Genomic DNA, 16,317 nt, shown 5'->3' with positions numbered 1-16,317 from the left:
AATCAATTAACAGACATGATAAAGAAGAAGTTGTAAAAAAGTAATGTGGATTTGTTGTGACGGATAGATTAATCATCTCAGGTCGTAGTGAGGATTTATCCAGTCAAGTGAAGAAGTTTAACTCTTCGAAGTTTGATTTTTCAACAACTGAATCACTCACAGATATCATTTTCACATCAATTTACACTGTTTTTTTTTTGTGTAAAAGCCATCTGTCATGCTTATTATCGGTCCACAAAGGCAGCACGCACCACTTTCTCTTACATTTATATTACAGATTCTAAGGGTTAAAGACCCCTGAAAGTACATCTCAAAGGACAAGAGGGGAGGGTAGAGAGACCCTGATTTAATGGAGTGAATGTGCTTGATGTCATCAGATGTGGGATTGTACTCAGCTTAGAATTTTTGTTACTGAGTGGCAAAAAATTGGTTCAATGTCCGGAAAAAACTCAGAAAACGCTTCTAAAATGGTGACGAGCTATTGCGTTGATCTGCTGTACCATTTAGAAAGAAGTCTGGATTTCTCTTTACAAAAATATCCAAAAATCCAGAAGTTGTGGGGGCCATAAAATAGTAATGGTAACACATCCTTTGACCTTTGATCTCTAAATATCTAAATATCACTCATTATACTCTTCAGTTGAACGTATGTGTAAAAACTACCTGAAAAGAGCTTAAAAGTTGTGTTTCTTGTTGGTTACTGATACAGAAATAAAATCTCCTAATCTAAGATGGACCTCTGACACAAAGAAGATGGTGAATTCAGAAAAAGATCCGGATGAAGTACTTACAAACAAACTTTATCCGGAAAAGAAACATTAAATTCAAATATGCTGTTTTATGTTTATCGTCTTTAACCAACTTAAAATAAATGTTTCTAAACAGCCAGAAGAATTCTCATATTACTGCAATTCTCTTTATACCTTCTGTAAAAACAACAATGAGTCAGTGACACTGATGTTATTGAATGTGTCTAAACATTCACCGAATTTGTTGCAACAGAAAAATGCTGCATGCAGTTTAGTCACAGAAAAACCAGGCTGCCTCTTCAGCGAATGAGTCACTGCTGGAAACCTTTTTAAAAAAGAAAGATGCTTTGGTTTTTCATACCAAACACAATCACAGAGGGCCAGAGGGAGTGAGACGTTGACTTTTGGAATCTGGACTGCAGAAAGGGGTTACTCCTGAAAATCACCCATGTTTCTGGATTGTGTGGTTGCCTGTGTTCATACTGCTCCATTTCTTCTCATTAAACACAAAAACAATATTGTGAAGCAGGTTTATTGATGTCTATCAGCACAGATCTGTGTCCTTAATTGGTACAAAACAGTAAAGTGCATTTATTTCTTGTATTATTTGAAAAACAATACATCTTGCAGTCCATGCTGTGTGGCAAATGTAGCCAACGAACCTGAGACTCTGAGGGGAAATTATATCACTCATGCTGTGTAAATTATTCCTACTTTCTTAAATATATAGGGTGAAAACTCTGTCTTACCTCTCATATACTCCATTTATAACATTTGTGTATGCTTGCAGAACTAAAACTGACAAAAAACCTGACTTGGGAGTAAATATATGACAGGATAATGCTGCAAAAATTCACAAGAAGTCATGTTTTCATGAAATATTGCGTACTGGACTTGTTCATGTGGAGGAAATTAAAAGCTGAAGGTGTCAGATAAATTAAGCGCTGAAAAAGATGATGTTATCTGTTCAAAAATGACAAGAATCAGACACTTGAAAGCTGGAATTCACCTGCACCTGTGTGCACCTGTGGTGCTGAATAACAAGAGCCAGGTCAAAATGGACAAATTTACTTCCCTGAACACCCAACAGGTGTGGTGATACTATAAAAAGGCCAGAAGTTAGACCAAGAGGGAGAAAACAGCAAAAAAAATATATGCACTGCATCTCATTCTGCCTCTTTTTAATGTTTCTGTCCCCTTCTTTTCTCTGCTCTCGCCTCCACAAACCGCCTCCACATTCAAATTGATTTAAGTCTACCTCCGAAGGGGTTACGGCGTAGGCGTGCATGAATTTTTGGCGTATGTTTCCAAACCGTTTTAAAAAATTGGCCCTGGGGAAAAAGCTCGTCAAGTTCAGATTGAGATTCAGCTGGCGGAGAGCTGTGCAGAGGTGTGATCTGTCGGAGCTGCAGTCAGCAACGCCAAAAGAAATCAATGTGTCAAAACTGTCTGTGCGCTAATGAGAGGAGGCGAACTCTCCGGGCTGCTGGAGGACTGCAGAGGCAGGAGGGATGACACATGGGAGGGATGATGAGGAGGAGAAGATGAAGAAAGAGGGCCGGGGGGGGGGTTTACCTGGCATCTGCTTCACTGTAGTACTCCCGAGCCACGATATCCTCAAACAGCTCCCCTCCTGTCACCCTGAGAAAGACAAAGATGGAGTTTAAAATCACACACACACACACACTGACTGAAGACAGGAGGGGGATGTCCTCATTAGGGGGAAACCCCAGCTACAGGAATCTCTCCAACCCGGTTGCTATGGAGACTGGCTCCAGTGCGGGGGAGTGTGCACTAAAGCGGGAGCCGCAGGGAGGAAGGGGAGAGGGGGGGGTGTGGTGTTATGTAATGGGGAGGGGTGGGGTGAGGTGGGGGTGGGGGATGCCTTTAAGCGATGAGGAGAGAATATTGAAGGGATGGAAGGGTGCGGAAGGGAAGGAGAGGAGGAAACAGATGCAGCGAGGGCTGAAGGAAGCATCAGGAGGAAACGAAGGAGGAGGAGCAGCACAGCATGGCAGGGGAAGAGTGCAAGAAGAAGAAGAAGAAGAGGGGGAAATTAGGAATGAAAGCAACTCACAGGTCAAAGATGAGATAGTGGAAGCCTTCCTCAGAGATGCTGTCATGGAGGCGAACTGGAAAAGAGGGAATCGGGGTGGTTAGATGTTTCGTTTCAGGAACAATCTGAGGTTGTTTGTGCTGCTCTTCAAACTGCGCAGGCTGATTAAACTGCACAGTTAGGCCACAGCACGTCACATGACGTGTACAAATACTCAGACTCAGACACAGGAAACTGTGTTGATGAATATTTCTGAGGTCAGACTTCACGCTCCGATCCAGCACAGAGCGACACCTAATGAACCCAAATCTGTCGGGGCTCTTAACGCAATTTAACGTGGGCGGACGCACGAGGCGTCTGCAGCAGTCGTGGCTCTCATCTGATTCAAGGCTGTCACAAAAAGACCTCAGAATTTAAAGGTTAATCTAGACATTAATCTAGTTTTCCTTGATACAAATTCGTAAAAAAAAAAAACACCAACTATTTATCCAATAAATTCCAATCCAACGCGGTCTGTGTGGCCAATGTATAAAGATAAACTGCAAGAATAAACCACAAGGTGTCCCAAAAAAAGCAGGATTAATGGGCTAGGAACGAGTTTTCAACTTCACACAAAGATGTCTCTGCTTTAATCTGGCTACTGATCCCCACTGATTCTGAACACAGAACCCGCTCCTGGTGACACGGTTAAAATCAGCTGTGAAAGGCAACACTGGCTCCGTTGGCACGGACAACTACAACTGGCGATGAAAACACATGGATCGTCCTCTTTACTGGCTTTATTAGCGTACTATCATTATTACTATTATTACTATTTTCATTACTATTACTAGTATACTACTATTATTCAATTCAATTCAATTCAAATTCAAAAATACTTCATTTATCCCAGAGGGAAATTAAATGTAGATGTAAATCAATTAAATCAAGGAGTTATTATAGATGCTGATGGCTGTGGGTAGGAATGATTTCCTGTAGCGGTCCGTTTTGCATCCAAACTGAAGAAGCCTTTGACTGAAGAGACTCTGTTTTCCGATAACAGTCTCATATATATAACATTAATTATCATTATTATCTTTATACGGGTGCTGATGTTGGGGTTTTCCACTTTTGTGTCCTTTGTACATTTCTGTATATAAAAATGCTGAGCATGAGTGAGATTTCAATTTCAATTTATACAGTCGTCTGTCTGTCTATCTATCTATCTATCTATCTATCTATCTATCTATCTATCTATCTATCTATCTATCTATCTATCTACCTATCTATAGATCTATCTAGGACTGATAGTTTTTACTTTCTATATTGTTATATTCTATATGCTGCTGAATGTATAAAGCATCCATCTAAGGAATCTATAATAGAAACATGTGAGTCAACTATAGCCAGCACTATAAAAAGTACAGTTTACTCGTGTTCGATCCAGATCCCAAATCTGTTCAAAGCTGCCGCTAAGACACAGATTAGAAAACTAATGAGCCTTCTCATATTTATAACACGGAATTTTTCATCAAAGGAAACTGATTTCTTCTTTATCAGGAAGTAAAACACGAGTGTTCTTTATCACCAGATAGTGTCTGAGCAACATGCACCTGTTGTGTTTCATCATTTTAAGCTTTGAATCAATTAAGTTTCAATTCTAGGAGCTTTATGAGTCCATTTACCGGGAAAATAAACAGGCTATAGCCTTTAATGATGCTATGAGTTTATCATCAAGGGAGGCGGTGCAGTGCAACTCAAAAGTTTGTTGCTGCAGGAGTCAGGACTTTTAGGAGGTTTAGTGTATAAATGTATTTGCCGCCTCAGTGTTTCAGGAAATTAAATTATTTTTCGGACCACCTAATATACAATTCAGTGCTACACGATATCAATCCCATTTGAGCAAACACTGGTACGGCTGTCTGCTCGTGGGTGACTGATTTGTATATTTTACTTTGTTATTTGACGTTGGACCCTGAGTCTGTCATACATTTTTGATTAATTGATTGATTAACAGTTTTCTTCTAACATTCAGATTTCATCATATTTGCAGCATCAGTGTATAGAACATCCATCCAGTCAAATGGATGGAGAAATTCAATAACTCTGGCATGAATTAAAAGTAATTTCTCAATCAGTCCAGTGGTTTATCATTGGTCAAACAGCTTCTTAGTTACTTAAACAATCATTCTTTCTTTTTTCCAGTAGGAGGAGGAAATGTTTGGTATTTTTGCATTCAGATTTACTATTTATTACTATTTGATGTTGTAGTTTGGAGCCACAACATCTACTAAAACCTAATTTGCTGTTTGTTTATTCTTTATGAGAACACGTGTTAAAGCGATACTCCGGAGTAGATTCACCCTCGGGTCATTTGAACCGTGATATCCAGCCAAGTAGCCCACCCGCAGTTTTTTCGATATTGGCTGAACATCAGCTGAGTTACTGAGTTATCCCGAATAGCTTCGTACAAGGGTTAATGGACCCTGGCAGTATCTCCAAAATTACCACACTAAAATCACATGCCATGACACCAAACTTCTACAGTAGTACAAATATGGTCTGTACTCACAAAACGATGCATTTGGAAGTTTGAAAATAGTCCAGGAGTGGATTATTATCAACACAAGCCTGATAGCTTCTCTGCTGCTAAAGCTGCGTCGACGTCACTTCTGGGAGCTGGGAGCTTCAAAGTAAGATGAGGGTTGATCTACTACTGTAGACAACAAAGTATATGCTATATTCTACGTGTTTTTTTATGAATTTTTATGTTGTAGAGTTGTGAAATTATTTTATCAATGGAGAAATTGAGCAGCCTTGCTTTGTTGTCTACAGTAGTAGATCAACCCTCATCTTACTTTGAAGCTCCAAGCTCCCAGAAGTGACGTCGACGCAGCTTTAGCAGCAAAAAAGCTATCAGGCTTGTGTTGATGATAATAATAAACTCCTGGACTATTTTCAAACTTCCAAATGCATCGTTTGGTGAGTACAGACCATATTTGTACTACTGTAGAAGTTTGGTGTCATGGCATGTGATTTTAGTGTGGTAATTTTGGAGATACGGACCAGGATCCATTAACCCTTGTACGAAGCTATTCGGGATAACTCAGTAACTCAGCTGATGTTCAGCCAATATCGAAAAAACTGCGGGTGGGCTACTTGGCTGGATATCACGGTTCAAATGACCCCAGGTTGAATCTACTCCGGAGTATCGCTTTAATAACTTGCACAGAAAAAGATGTTCCTGCTTTGAAGATTTACGCAAAAGCGCCTTAAAAATCCCAAATCAGACGCTCCACAAGTTACTGAGCCAGTGACTCAAAGAGGAGCTCATCTCAGCACTGTGTTACTTTTCTAAACTAAATTAATTACTATGTAATTACTATATTTCCTGTCAAAGATCTTAATTCCCTGATTAAATGTCGTCCTGAATGGTTTGATTGTAGCGGGTGCTGCTTCTGACCGAGATGTTTCACGATAACTTGAATTAATTCATCCATTTGTGTCATGAAATAACAAACAGTATAATGGCTAACTGGGTTATTTTCAGAGGTAAAGTTTCTTATTTTCTTGTTTGTTTTACTGAATAAAGAGAAGGTAGCAAGATATGGTGACTCATGTCGGTGGTTTTAGTGAAAAAAGGTCGAATTTGTTTTCTTACTTCACACAAAAGCTTTGAGTATCTCAACCGTAAAAAGGTGAAGAAAGCTGGAGTCACTACAAGTGGATACTGTATCACATTATTTTTCTGTTGCAGGTTATTTGTGCACGAGTGATTGTTTGTGATTTAACATCTCAATAAACCTCACCGATGTTGGAGTGTTTGAGCAGTCGGCAGATCCGAGCTTCTCTCTCCAGTTTCTGATGGTCTGCAAGAAAGTTCAACACAAACATGTGAAGAACAAGAGGCTAAAGAAGAAGAAGAAGGAGAGTTGAGTGCTGTAAAAAGTTCAAATAACCAAATAAACATTTCAGAAACTTACTGCGGCTCAGTGAAGTTTAAATGTGTTGTCATGAAATCAGAAATTCCAGTTTATACGCTTTGAGGTAGAAACTCTACTCCTCAAGGTGACCACAAAGGACACACGAAAACATATGTTTTAATAAAGACAAACACAGAGAAATGGGAACAGCCTGAGGGTTCCATTTGTCCCAGATGTTCATTTAACATGCTGTTACCAGAGAGGTTAGGAAACGAGACAAGGAAATAAGTGAAGAGGATGGACTGCAGGATGAGAGGAAACAAGAAGAAAGGAGACAAGGGACAAGGTAATAAGTGAAGAGGATGGAGTGTAGGAAGAAAGGAAACAAGAGGAAAGGAAAAAAGAGACAAGGAAATAAGTGAAGAGGATGGACTGCAGGATGAGAGGAAACAAGAAGAAAGGAGACAAGGGACAAGGAAATAAGTGAAGAGGATGGACTGCAGGATGAGAGGAAACAAGAAGAAAGGAGACAAGGGACAAGGAAATAAGTGAAGAGGATGGAGTGTAGGAAGAAAGGAAACAAGAGACAAGGAAATAAGTGAAGAGGATGGAGTGTAGGAAGAAAGGAAACAAGAGGAAAGGAAACAAGAGACAAGGAAGTAAGTGAAGAGGGTGGAGTGCAGGAAGAGAGGAAACAAGAGGAAAGGAAACAAGAGACAAGGAAGTAAGTGAAGAGGATGGAGTGCAGGAAGAGAGGAAACAAGAGGAAAGGAAGCAAGTAAGGAGGAAAGGGTGCAAGCAAAGAGGAAGTAAGTGAGGTAACCAGAGGAGGACACAAGAGGAGCTCCAGCTTAGTGGAGAGTCCAGCTGAGTAGTGGGTTTAAAGTGATTTTACAATCTGCTTTTATCTCAGTGACAGCTGGTCCTGCCCTGCAGTTCAGACTCACATCTGCTGAACGACTTCTTCTTCTTCAAAGAAAAGAGGGCAGGACAGAGAGCAGCTGTTGTGTTTTTAATAAAGGTGCCGTTACCACAGTCCCACCCATCATCCCATGTCTCTGCAATAATAACACCACTGCTGCTATATTTGGATGTTCTCCGAGGCGTTTTCTCATTAGTCCATGAGTTTATGTCAGGAGAAGAAGAGCAGATGCTGCTTCGTCACAGTTTGCCTGACAGGGACATGATATCTAAAATAGAGAATAAGAGAATATTGTTTTCTCTCTCTTGTTAGAATCTTTTCTTGTGATTATTTCGTGAGGAAAATGAAGGTTTCTGATGTTCAGATGGTTTAGATTCTGACTGAAGCATCATCTGTCTCCCTCCAAGCAACAGACGTGAAGGCTTCACACGTTGGCATCAAGCAAGCGCTAAAATATGCTAATGTGGGCCCTCAGATCTGGGACATGCACATAATGATGACACGATGCTTCTTGTTCTGCGTTTTCTTGCAAACATGAAATCTAAAATCATCCTGTGAGCTTCCTTTTCTTACCTCTGGCCGATAGCTTTTTGGTATTGATGATTTTGGCGGCATACTCTTGGCCTGTGCAGAGTTTGACACAGCGGCGCACCACTGAAAAGGCTCCCCTGGGAAACAAAAGACAAGAGAAAGCAGGAAGAGATAAGAAAGCTGCCACAAAGAGCTTTGTCAGCATCAAAACACACATCTCGGCTCTCAGAGTGACTTCACAGTTATCGTGGACTCCTCTCTGTCTTTAATCTAGAGGCCTAAACTGATATAGAGAATCATTTAATTGTTCAGCTCTCAAAATCTGTGAGGAGTCTGATCAAGTGCCACATTTTTAACCACAGCTTGAAAGAAAATATTGCCTCTCTAGTCAAATTTATACCTAAATCTGAAAATAAGAAGCAAACTCTCACTGGGGCGAACAGCAGACCCATAAACATTCTACCGATGCTTAAAAAGAGTTAAGAAGAGTTTGGTATTTTCTCAAATTTTCAACATTTTTTTAAACTATGTACTATAAACTATATACTACTAGTTCCAACATGCCTACAAAGAAGAAGTAGATCAGAGAAAGATGTTGGTGCTGTTTTGCAAGACTCCAGTGCAGCTTTTGATTGATGATGGTGATTGATCATGACCTCTTATTGAAGAAGACTTTCAGCCTAAAGTTTGAATGCAGAAGCTGTTAGATGGATATAAAAAGTTAACCAACCAACAGGACGCAATTAGTGTGTTTTAATGGTCGTTTTTCAGGTAGATTGAAGCTAAAGTGTGGAGTTCCCCAAGGCAGCTACCTGGGTCCTCACATCCTTTTTATTTTTTACTAACGACCTAACTCTTGTATTTAAAAAGGCATTAATGATAATGTATGCTGATAATCAACAATGTACGTTTGCTCACAGCTTGAATCAGTTACAAGATACACTACATACACTACATCACATTAAAGAGTTGTGTTTACTATCAAAAGATGCATATATTTCATGACTGAATACTCGGTCAGACAGGTCCTATGATCATTAGTTTGGCCTCAGTTTGATTATTGTTCTGTTATTTGTGCGGGTAAAAGGTTTTTATTTGTGGGTGAAAAATATCATCTGAATGTAACTGTATATAATGCTTCTTCATGTGTGGACCCCGAGACAACTAGCTGCTGCCCTGACAGCACCTACCGGGGATCATTTAAACAAATAAACAAATAGACAGCAGCCCTAATAATCTCCTGCTTCTCCAACCAATCATCATCTTCACCAGATATCAACCTAACAACAACAGCTACAACAAACATAATTTTAATGGGAAGGAAATTGAACAAGAAACTAAAAATCCCCTACAAGACACCCTAAAAGCTGCGCTAATGCCATTAAATGATTTATTTGGGTTGCCAGATGTTGAGCGAATTGGCTTCTGAGAGAAAAGAGCTTAAAACAAAGCTAATTTATTTTTTATTCAATGGCCTGAAAAGTGAGTATCATTTGTAACATGGTCCACTGGTCCTTCAGAGACTGTGAGGTAAAATAATCTGTGCTCAAGTTAACTTCTCACATTAGAATTAATAGGCTGGTCAGGAAAACAACATGACTCATATACTACAAGATATGACTCTCTCATTTCTGACCAATCTCTGGTGGAACCTCACTTATAAAAGGATTCAATCTTTTGCATACTCCTAAAGGTGCAGTCTATGCCCTTTGGTTTCACATCAGAGCAGCAGAATCGCAGTCCAGAACAAACACAACATAAACAGAAACCAGTCTTGGAGCTCTTTGATCACTTATAGGGTTCTTTATTCAAGAAAAAACAGAACTTCAGCCGTATCAGGGTAATTAATTTATTTATTTTCCAAACGGTGCTGCCAGGGAGCAAAGAAGTCATTCAAACATTCATGGCCATGAAGTCAAATTCTTCAAAACACATCTTTACTAGTCCTTTGAGGGTTGATAAAACCAAAGCAACATATCATCGCTAAATTTTCCTTAAATCCACACATTTCAATCAAATTCTAATTGGCATGCCAACAAAGGGCTAAGCTCAAAGTAGAGAAGCTTATGAAAGCTGAAATCCTTCACTCTCTCGCTCTTTACTGGCTTTCTTGAACAAAATCCTTAAAACTTTTACATCACATGCATCCTAAGAGTCTCACAATTCATCCCTAAGGTGCTTTCAGTAAAGGACTGATATCTCTTGCTCTTGGGTTACAGTATCGCCTATATGGAATTCAATTTTTACAGAATGACTGATGACCTAGCACAATAAATTCAACTTGCTATTTAGCTAGCAACAAGTACATCCAAGCCACAGTACCTGAACCGAAACGTCAGGACGATGGAAGTGAAAACAAAAATTCACCTAAAAAGTAAATTAAGTACAAAAAATACTGTCGGACCAGAGACAGATTGATGTCTTGCTTGATAGTTATGTATTTAGCTCTGCCACTAAACCCTCTGACCTCCGAAAACAAACTTTGTAAAGACTGAATATTCCATCATCTTTTCACTCCACACATAAGTAGAATAACTCCAGTGATGTCACTGGCACCAAACAGGAAAGAATAAGTAGAAGAAGAACTGCAGTATACGTACTCTGACTGTGTAATCAGTAGTTTTTAGTACCACATTTGCTCATCACACCCTGCAGAGACCAACAGAAATAACCACCTCTGTCATTCCTCAGAGCTAATTTTATCTCACCTCAGTATTGTTACGCAATGAAAGACTCACACTTCCCTCGGAGCCCCTGCCTCTCATGAGCTCTCCAACTCGCATACATTATGAGGAGATGAAGTGAGTAAGCATGACATTGGCTGACATCCCACAGCATGGTGAAAAAGGCAGCAGAGCTTCAACATTACAGGTTATCTGTAGGGCAGGTGGGAGTCGGGAGGAGGGCTGGATCTGGGTCCAAAACCTGGATTAGTTCAGCTCAGAGTGTAACACATCTCTAATGTAATCCTCTGTCTTCCTCTCTTCTTATTTGAACAAAATTCAGGTAAAGCTAGAAAGCAACTATGGATTAGATCTATACGATTATGAAAATATACAACCATTGCTGTGGTTTGGAATCAATATAAAGGAGTGTTTCACATAAATACTTGATTGGCCAGAGTAACAATAGATATGTTTAGTTCAAACCAAAGTCGGCTCTTCATACCAACTGTTTAACATGGCGGTAGAAGTGTCATGCTTTTGGATTGCTTAGCGACTAGATTGCTAAAAAACAACATCCTCATTAAGCTGTTGCTGTTCCTCTTTGGTAATTCATACATGCCAGACAGAGGAGGCTCAGCCCCACATTGGTGCGTGCTTATGGACATCAAGCCAGCATCACAAAATCAGCTTGACGTGTTGATGTGTTGATGTGTTGATGTGTTGGCGTGTTGGCGTGTCATGTTCTGCAATGCTGACTTGCTTTTACACACATAGGCACTGTTACTACCTCGCTTGATGAACTTATCAGCCAGAGTCAGATCAGCAGCAGATCAACATCAAACCCCTACGCTGCGGTACTTTCAAGCAGGCATACATTTGACAGGCATACATCCTAATGATTCAGCTACACTTGATATGAATTCTGCACCATATCAAAGAGTGTATGACGACAGCATGAGGACCATTATCTGAAAACTGAAGATGAATCAGAGGTGGACATTTTAGGAGGTTACACTAACAAATCCAGCAAGGACGATTCTACATGGAAGAAAATCATCAAACATTTCGTAACTGGAGGTATCCAACACGGAAATGGTCAAAATTTCAGAGTCCACAAGCAGTTATTTCTGCTAAAATGATTAATTTTAGCTTCCGAAACTAAGGATATTACAAATTATATTAGTTACATAAATTAGCTCAAGCTAACCTTTCTTATTGTCATATTGTTATATTTTCTCCAAAAATTTATGTATTTACATTTTCTTATGACTATAAATAGCCTAATGTAGAATTAGATGTTTGTTTTCAACAAAACTAGTCAAAAGTTCCAGTTTTCATTTTATGGACAGGTTATATCTCAATAAGCCATAAATAGAGGATTTCTAACTTACAACAGATGTTGTTGAGGGTAAATTCTTAGCCAAGCTATGATGGTTTCCTAAAACTAACCATGTAATTTTCTGCCTTAACCTAACCAAGTGTTTCATTGCTAAAATCTAAATGAGTAAGGTTTACCACAATCAGAAGTACATAGTTTTAAGGTTCACAAACTTCTCTAGTGTTGTTGTTATGTGTTACTGCTGGCTGCAAATCAAATTGCGCCCATGGGATAATAAAGACACCTAGAACCCAGAACTTAACAAGCACAAATGGATCTCCTGTGGTCACACAGTGGTACAGTGCATCTGATTTCATAAAGTCTATAGTCCTCCACGCATGACTTTGCCAAGCCATGATGTTTTCCTCAACCTAACCATGTCATTTTTTCTGCTTTAACCTAACCAAGTGTTTCATTGCTAAAAATCTAAATAAGTAGGGTTTACCATCTAAACCTAAACAAATGGTTTACGTGCTGAAAACTAAGAAACTAACAAATCAGCAACAGAAAACAAGCTATAAGTATTCATTTTAGTCCAAACCATGATGTACTCCAAATCCAAACCATGTCATTTTTAATTTATTAACCTCATCAAAGGAGGACTGAAAGAAGACGATGGAACTGAAAACAAAAATGAACTTCTCCTGCTTGATAGTTATGTGTTTAGCTCTGTTCCATAGTGCCTATGGAACTGGAAACCTTCATATCTAATGGCGCTTTTCCACTAGCTCACTTCGGCTCGGCGCGCTATTGCATGTTTCCACTAGCACGCAGTACCTGCAACCGGGACGATTTTCCATATCACCTCAGCCCGGGTTCCAAGCGGGCCGAAGCGTTACTAAAATGTGACGTCAGCCGACTGCCTTCCACTGATTGGGCGATGAGTTTTGTCACTGGAAGCGTCATAATGTGGATAATAAAAGCTAGCGTTAGCAACCGTTAGCTTACCTCCAAACGTCGTCTTTTTGAAGCTCGTAACAAAACTCTCCGGTACTTTTCAATACTGTTTTGTCTGGCGGGCAGGAGTCTTCTCTGGCTCTCTTCTCTTGCCTTCTGTGCGACAAAAAGCTACAGGGTGAGCAGCAACACGCGCAGACGTGTTACGACGACCCCGCAAGGAGGCACGAAGTATACTCGTTTGTAATGGAAACACAACCAAACCGAGCCGTGGCGAGCCGTGCCGAGCTAGTGGAAAAGCGCCATAAGGCTCCATCAATGCTGAAAGGTATTTACAGGGTTTAGAGCAACATCTGCTCCCATCCAGACAACATATTCTTCAGGGAAGGCCTTGCATATTTCAGCAATACAAAGTTAAACCACATCCTGCATCTATTCTAACAGCGTGGCTTCGTAGTAGAAGAGTCCGGGTGCTGGACTGACCTACCTGCAGTCCAGACCTTTCACCACCTGAAAACATTTAAAATACAACAAAGAAGACCCAGGACTGCTGAGCAGATAGAATCCTATATGAGACAAGAATGGGACATCATTCCTTTCCAATAGGTCCAGCAGCTGGTCTCCTCAGTTCCCAAATGTTTACAGATGTTGTTAAAAGAAGAGGGGATGCTACCTGTTAAATTCAGAATAGAATTTAAGATTCTTCTCCTCACATATAAAGCTCTTAATGACCGAGCTCCATCATATCTTCTCATTATAAGATATTTTCCTAACAGAGCACTTTGCTCCCAAACTACAGGTTTGTGGTTCCCAGAGTTTCTAAAAGTAGAATGGGAGGCAGAGCCTTCAGTTATCAGGCCCCTCTCTTGTGGAATAAACTGTCAGTAAATGTCCGGGAAGCAGACACACCACTTTTAAGACCAGGCTTAAAACTTTCCTTTTTGATAAAGCTTATAGTTAGGGATGGCTCAGGTGATCCTGAAACATCCCATAGTTAAGCTGCTATAGGCCTACACTGCTGGGGGGCCTCATCTGTCACACCTTCTTCACTTTACTCTTTTTTTCCCCTGTTTAATTTCTCAAATGATATTATGTACATGTGACATTATTGTGGTCATTAACTCGTGTTTCCCTGTTCCAACAGGCATCCTTTGAATGGTGTTACAGTGTTTGTTGTCCCCTCTTTTCTGTCCTCTCAAAGACAAGTTTTGGTGCAATTTGTTGGTTTCCTTAGCTAGGAAATTGTTTTTGAATTGGCTCTATATGAATGAATTGGATTATTTTTAAAATTAATTATGATTACAATGAATTGAACTCCAATTGGCTTGAATTGGACTAAGTGCCTTTAGATGATTTGTTCTAATTTGGCACTATATAAATAAACTGAATTGAATTGAATTGAACACACAGTGGAAAACATGAACCTGTCCGAATATTTATGAGACGTGTTGCTGCCATCAAATTCAAGATGAGTTTTTATTTTCATGCAACAGTAAAAGACCTCATGTTCGTTTATGAGGTCTTTAAAATCACCGGATTCTGTTTTTTATTCATATTTTACACAGCATCGCAACTTTTTTGCAATTAGGAGTTGGAATAATCGTTCCTTCATCAAGTGTTACATTAAATGTCTTAAGACAATGCAATTATTATCATGGCCACAAGCATGAACAAAGAGATAAATGTTTATAGATTATTGTTTGTGACAGTTGCACAAACTTGATTGAGACTGTGTTACAATATCGGATATGTGCAATGCTTACGCTGCTTTTCTACTCGCATCTTTTTCCCAGCCTGCAGAGATATCCCTCCTGAGTCACTCCCTCCTTTTTTTTTGCCCCTTTCTATAGAAATGTCCGTGTCTTTATATCTCACACACATCACCCAGAACACACCAGAAATATCATGAGCAAAACACAAGTAAGACTCTATTATCAGTGAGGAAAGCCTCAGCTTCTCCAGCTATTGTCTTCAACTTATCACATACATACACACCCAAGACTGGAGGACACCACCATCACAAAAGTGCTGAACTTTAAAGTCAACATTAAAGGTTTAAAACTGAGATTATCTCCATCTTTTTTCCCCTCCAGAGCTGGCTGAGCAATAAATGTTCCTGTGAGGCAGACATTGCAGAGAGAGGTCCTCTCTTCCCACGCACAACCTGACAGAGACATTGAGTCCACTTTACATCTACCCACTGTGGCACCCATCGCCTCTTCAGCTTCTCAGTTTGTCTGCATCCTATCAGGGGCCACAGAAATCATCAAACTAAATGTCCCTTCTCTTTTTCACTTGCAAGACACATTTCTGTGGATCAGGAGCTGCTGCAGCATCACTCTCTGACTTCCCAGCTGAGTGCCACTGTGATTAAAGCCAGCTGATGATGAGGGAGCTTAATTCCAACACGTCAGCTTTTTTTCCGTGACATTAGGTCTGCTTGTCCATAATTAGCCTTTGGACACTGAAGCAGGAAGATGAGAAGGAGGAGGGCAAGCCCAGAAGTGCCCCCCCCGGCTCATGGCACCACATCTTCATGCAAAATCTAACTATATCTGATAACTGCCATTTAAAGAAGTGTGGTTGGAGATGAGGCTAATTTTAGAAACAGTTTGGTTTGGAAGGGATGGAGCTGCACTCATCACCGCAGATGTGCAGACCTCCATCCCTCCTGCTCCGTGCGGTGGTAGGACAGGGTCAGGCTGCCTGCGGGAGACACCAGATAAAGAATCGAGCAGCGACTTACTTGCCAAGCTCCTCGTACAGCTGGTATTCATCTGTAAAACGCGTACAAGTAGTCGTTGCCATGATGCCTCCTTCCTCGGACGAGTGAGTGGGAGTCCTAAATGCGCGGAGCCTCTCTGGCTGCGGACCTGGGGCTTCAGTCTCCGCCCACCTCAGACCTCCGGACGGCTGAGTGGTTCAGCTGCAGCCCGGCACACCAACACGCGGGTCCGGCTCCGACACAAGTGCGCTCTCCGCTCTGCAAAACGCGGAGGACGGACTCTTTAAATACCACACGATATGGTAATGTGCGCTCAACGCATGACGTGATCCTCCAGATCCAATAAATAAATAAATAACTGAGGAAAAAGTGAGATGGTTGTGAGCTGACTGAAGAGCGCATAAATCATGAAATAAATTAAATCCTGCAGCTTACAGTATTTTACTTCATTGCAGTGACAGTGCTGCATACATCTATTTTTAGGCTTCAGT

At 40.4% G+C, this 16,317-nt stretch overlaps 1 protein-coding gene across 3 annotated transcripts in view; it reads right to left on the bottom strand.

The window, feature by feature from the left end:
• camk2b2 (calcium/calmodulin-dependent protein kinase (CaM kinase) II beta 2) overlaps window positions 1-16,088 on the bottom strand; it is a 64,021-nt gene extending 47,933 nt beyond the window's left edge. For all 3 annotated transcript variants that reach the window (XM_075456333.1, XM_075456334.1, XM_075456335.1), the window contains exons 1-5: window positions 15,848-16,088; window positions 8,203-8,297; window positions 6,594-6,653; window positions 2,827-2,881; window positions 2,325-2,390 (exon numbers count right to left, since the gene is read on the bottom strand). In XM_075456333.1, coding sequence (XP_075312448.1) covers window positions 2,325-2,390; window positions 2,827-2,881; window positions 6,594-6,653; window positions 8,203-8,297; window positions 15,848-15,909 — 338 coding nt within the window. In that variant the 5' untranslated portion in view covers window positions 15,910-16,088. The remainder of the gene's footprint in view (window positions 1-2,324; window positions 2,391-2,826; window positions 2,882-6,593; window positions 6,654-8,202; window positions 8,298-15,847) is intronic.
• Between the last annotated feature and the right edge of the window lie 229 nt (window positions 16,089-16,317).

The sequence above is a fragment of the Odontesthes bonariensis genome, chromosome 22 (genome assembly GCF_027942865.1).
Source record: "Odontesthes bonariensis isolate fOdoBon6 chromosome 22, fOdoBon6.hap1, whole genome shotgun sequence".
Classification (NCBI taxonomy): Eukaryota; Metazoa; Chordata; class Actinopteri; order Atheriniformes; family Atherinopsidae; genus Odontesthes; species Odontesthes bonariensis.
Note: the sequence above shows the minus strand (reverse complement) of the source record. Positions and strands in the feature narration are given on the sequence as shown.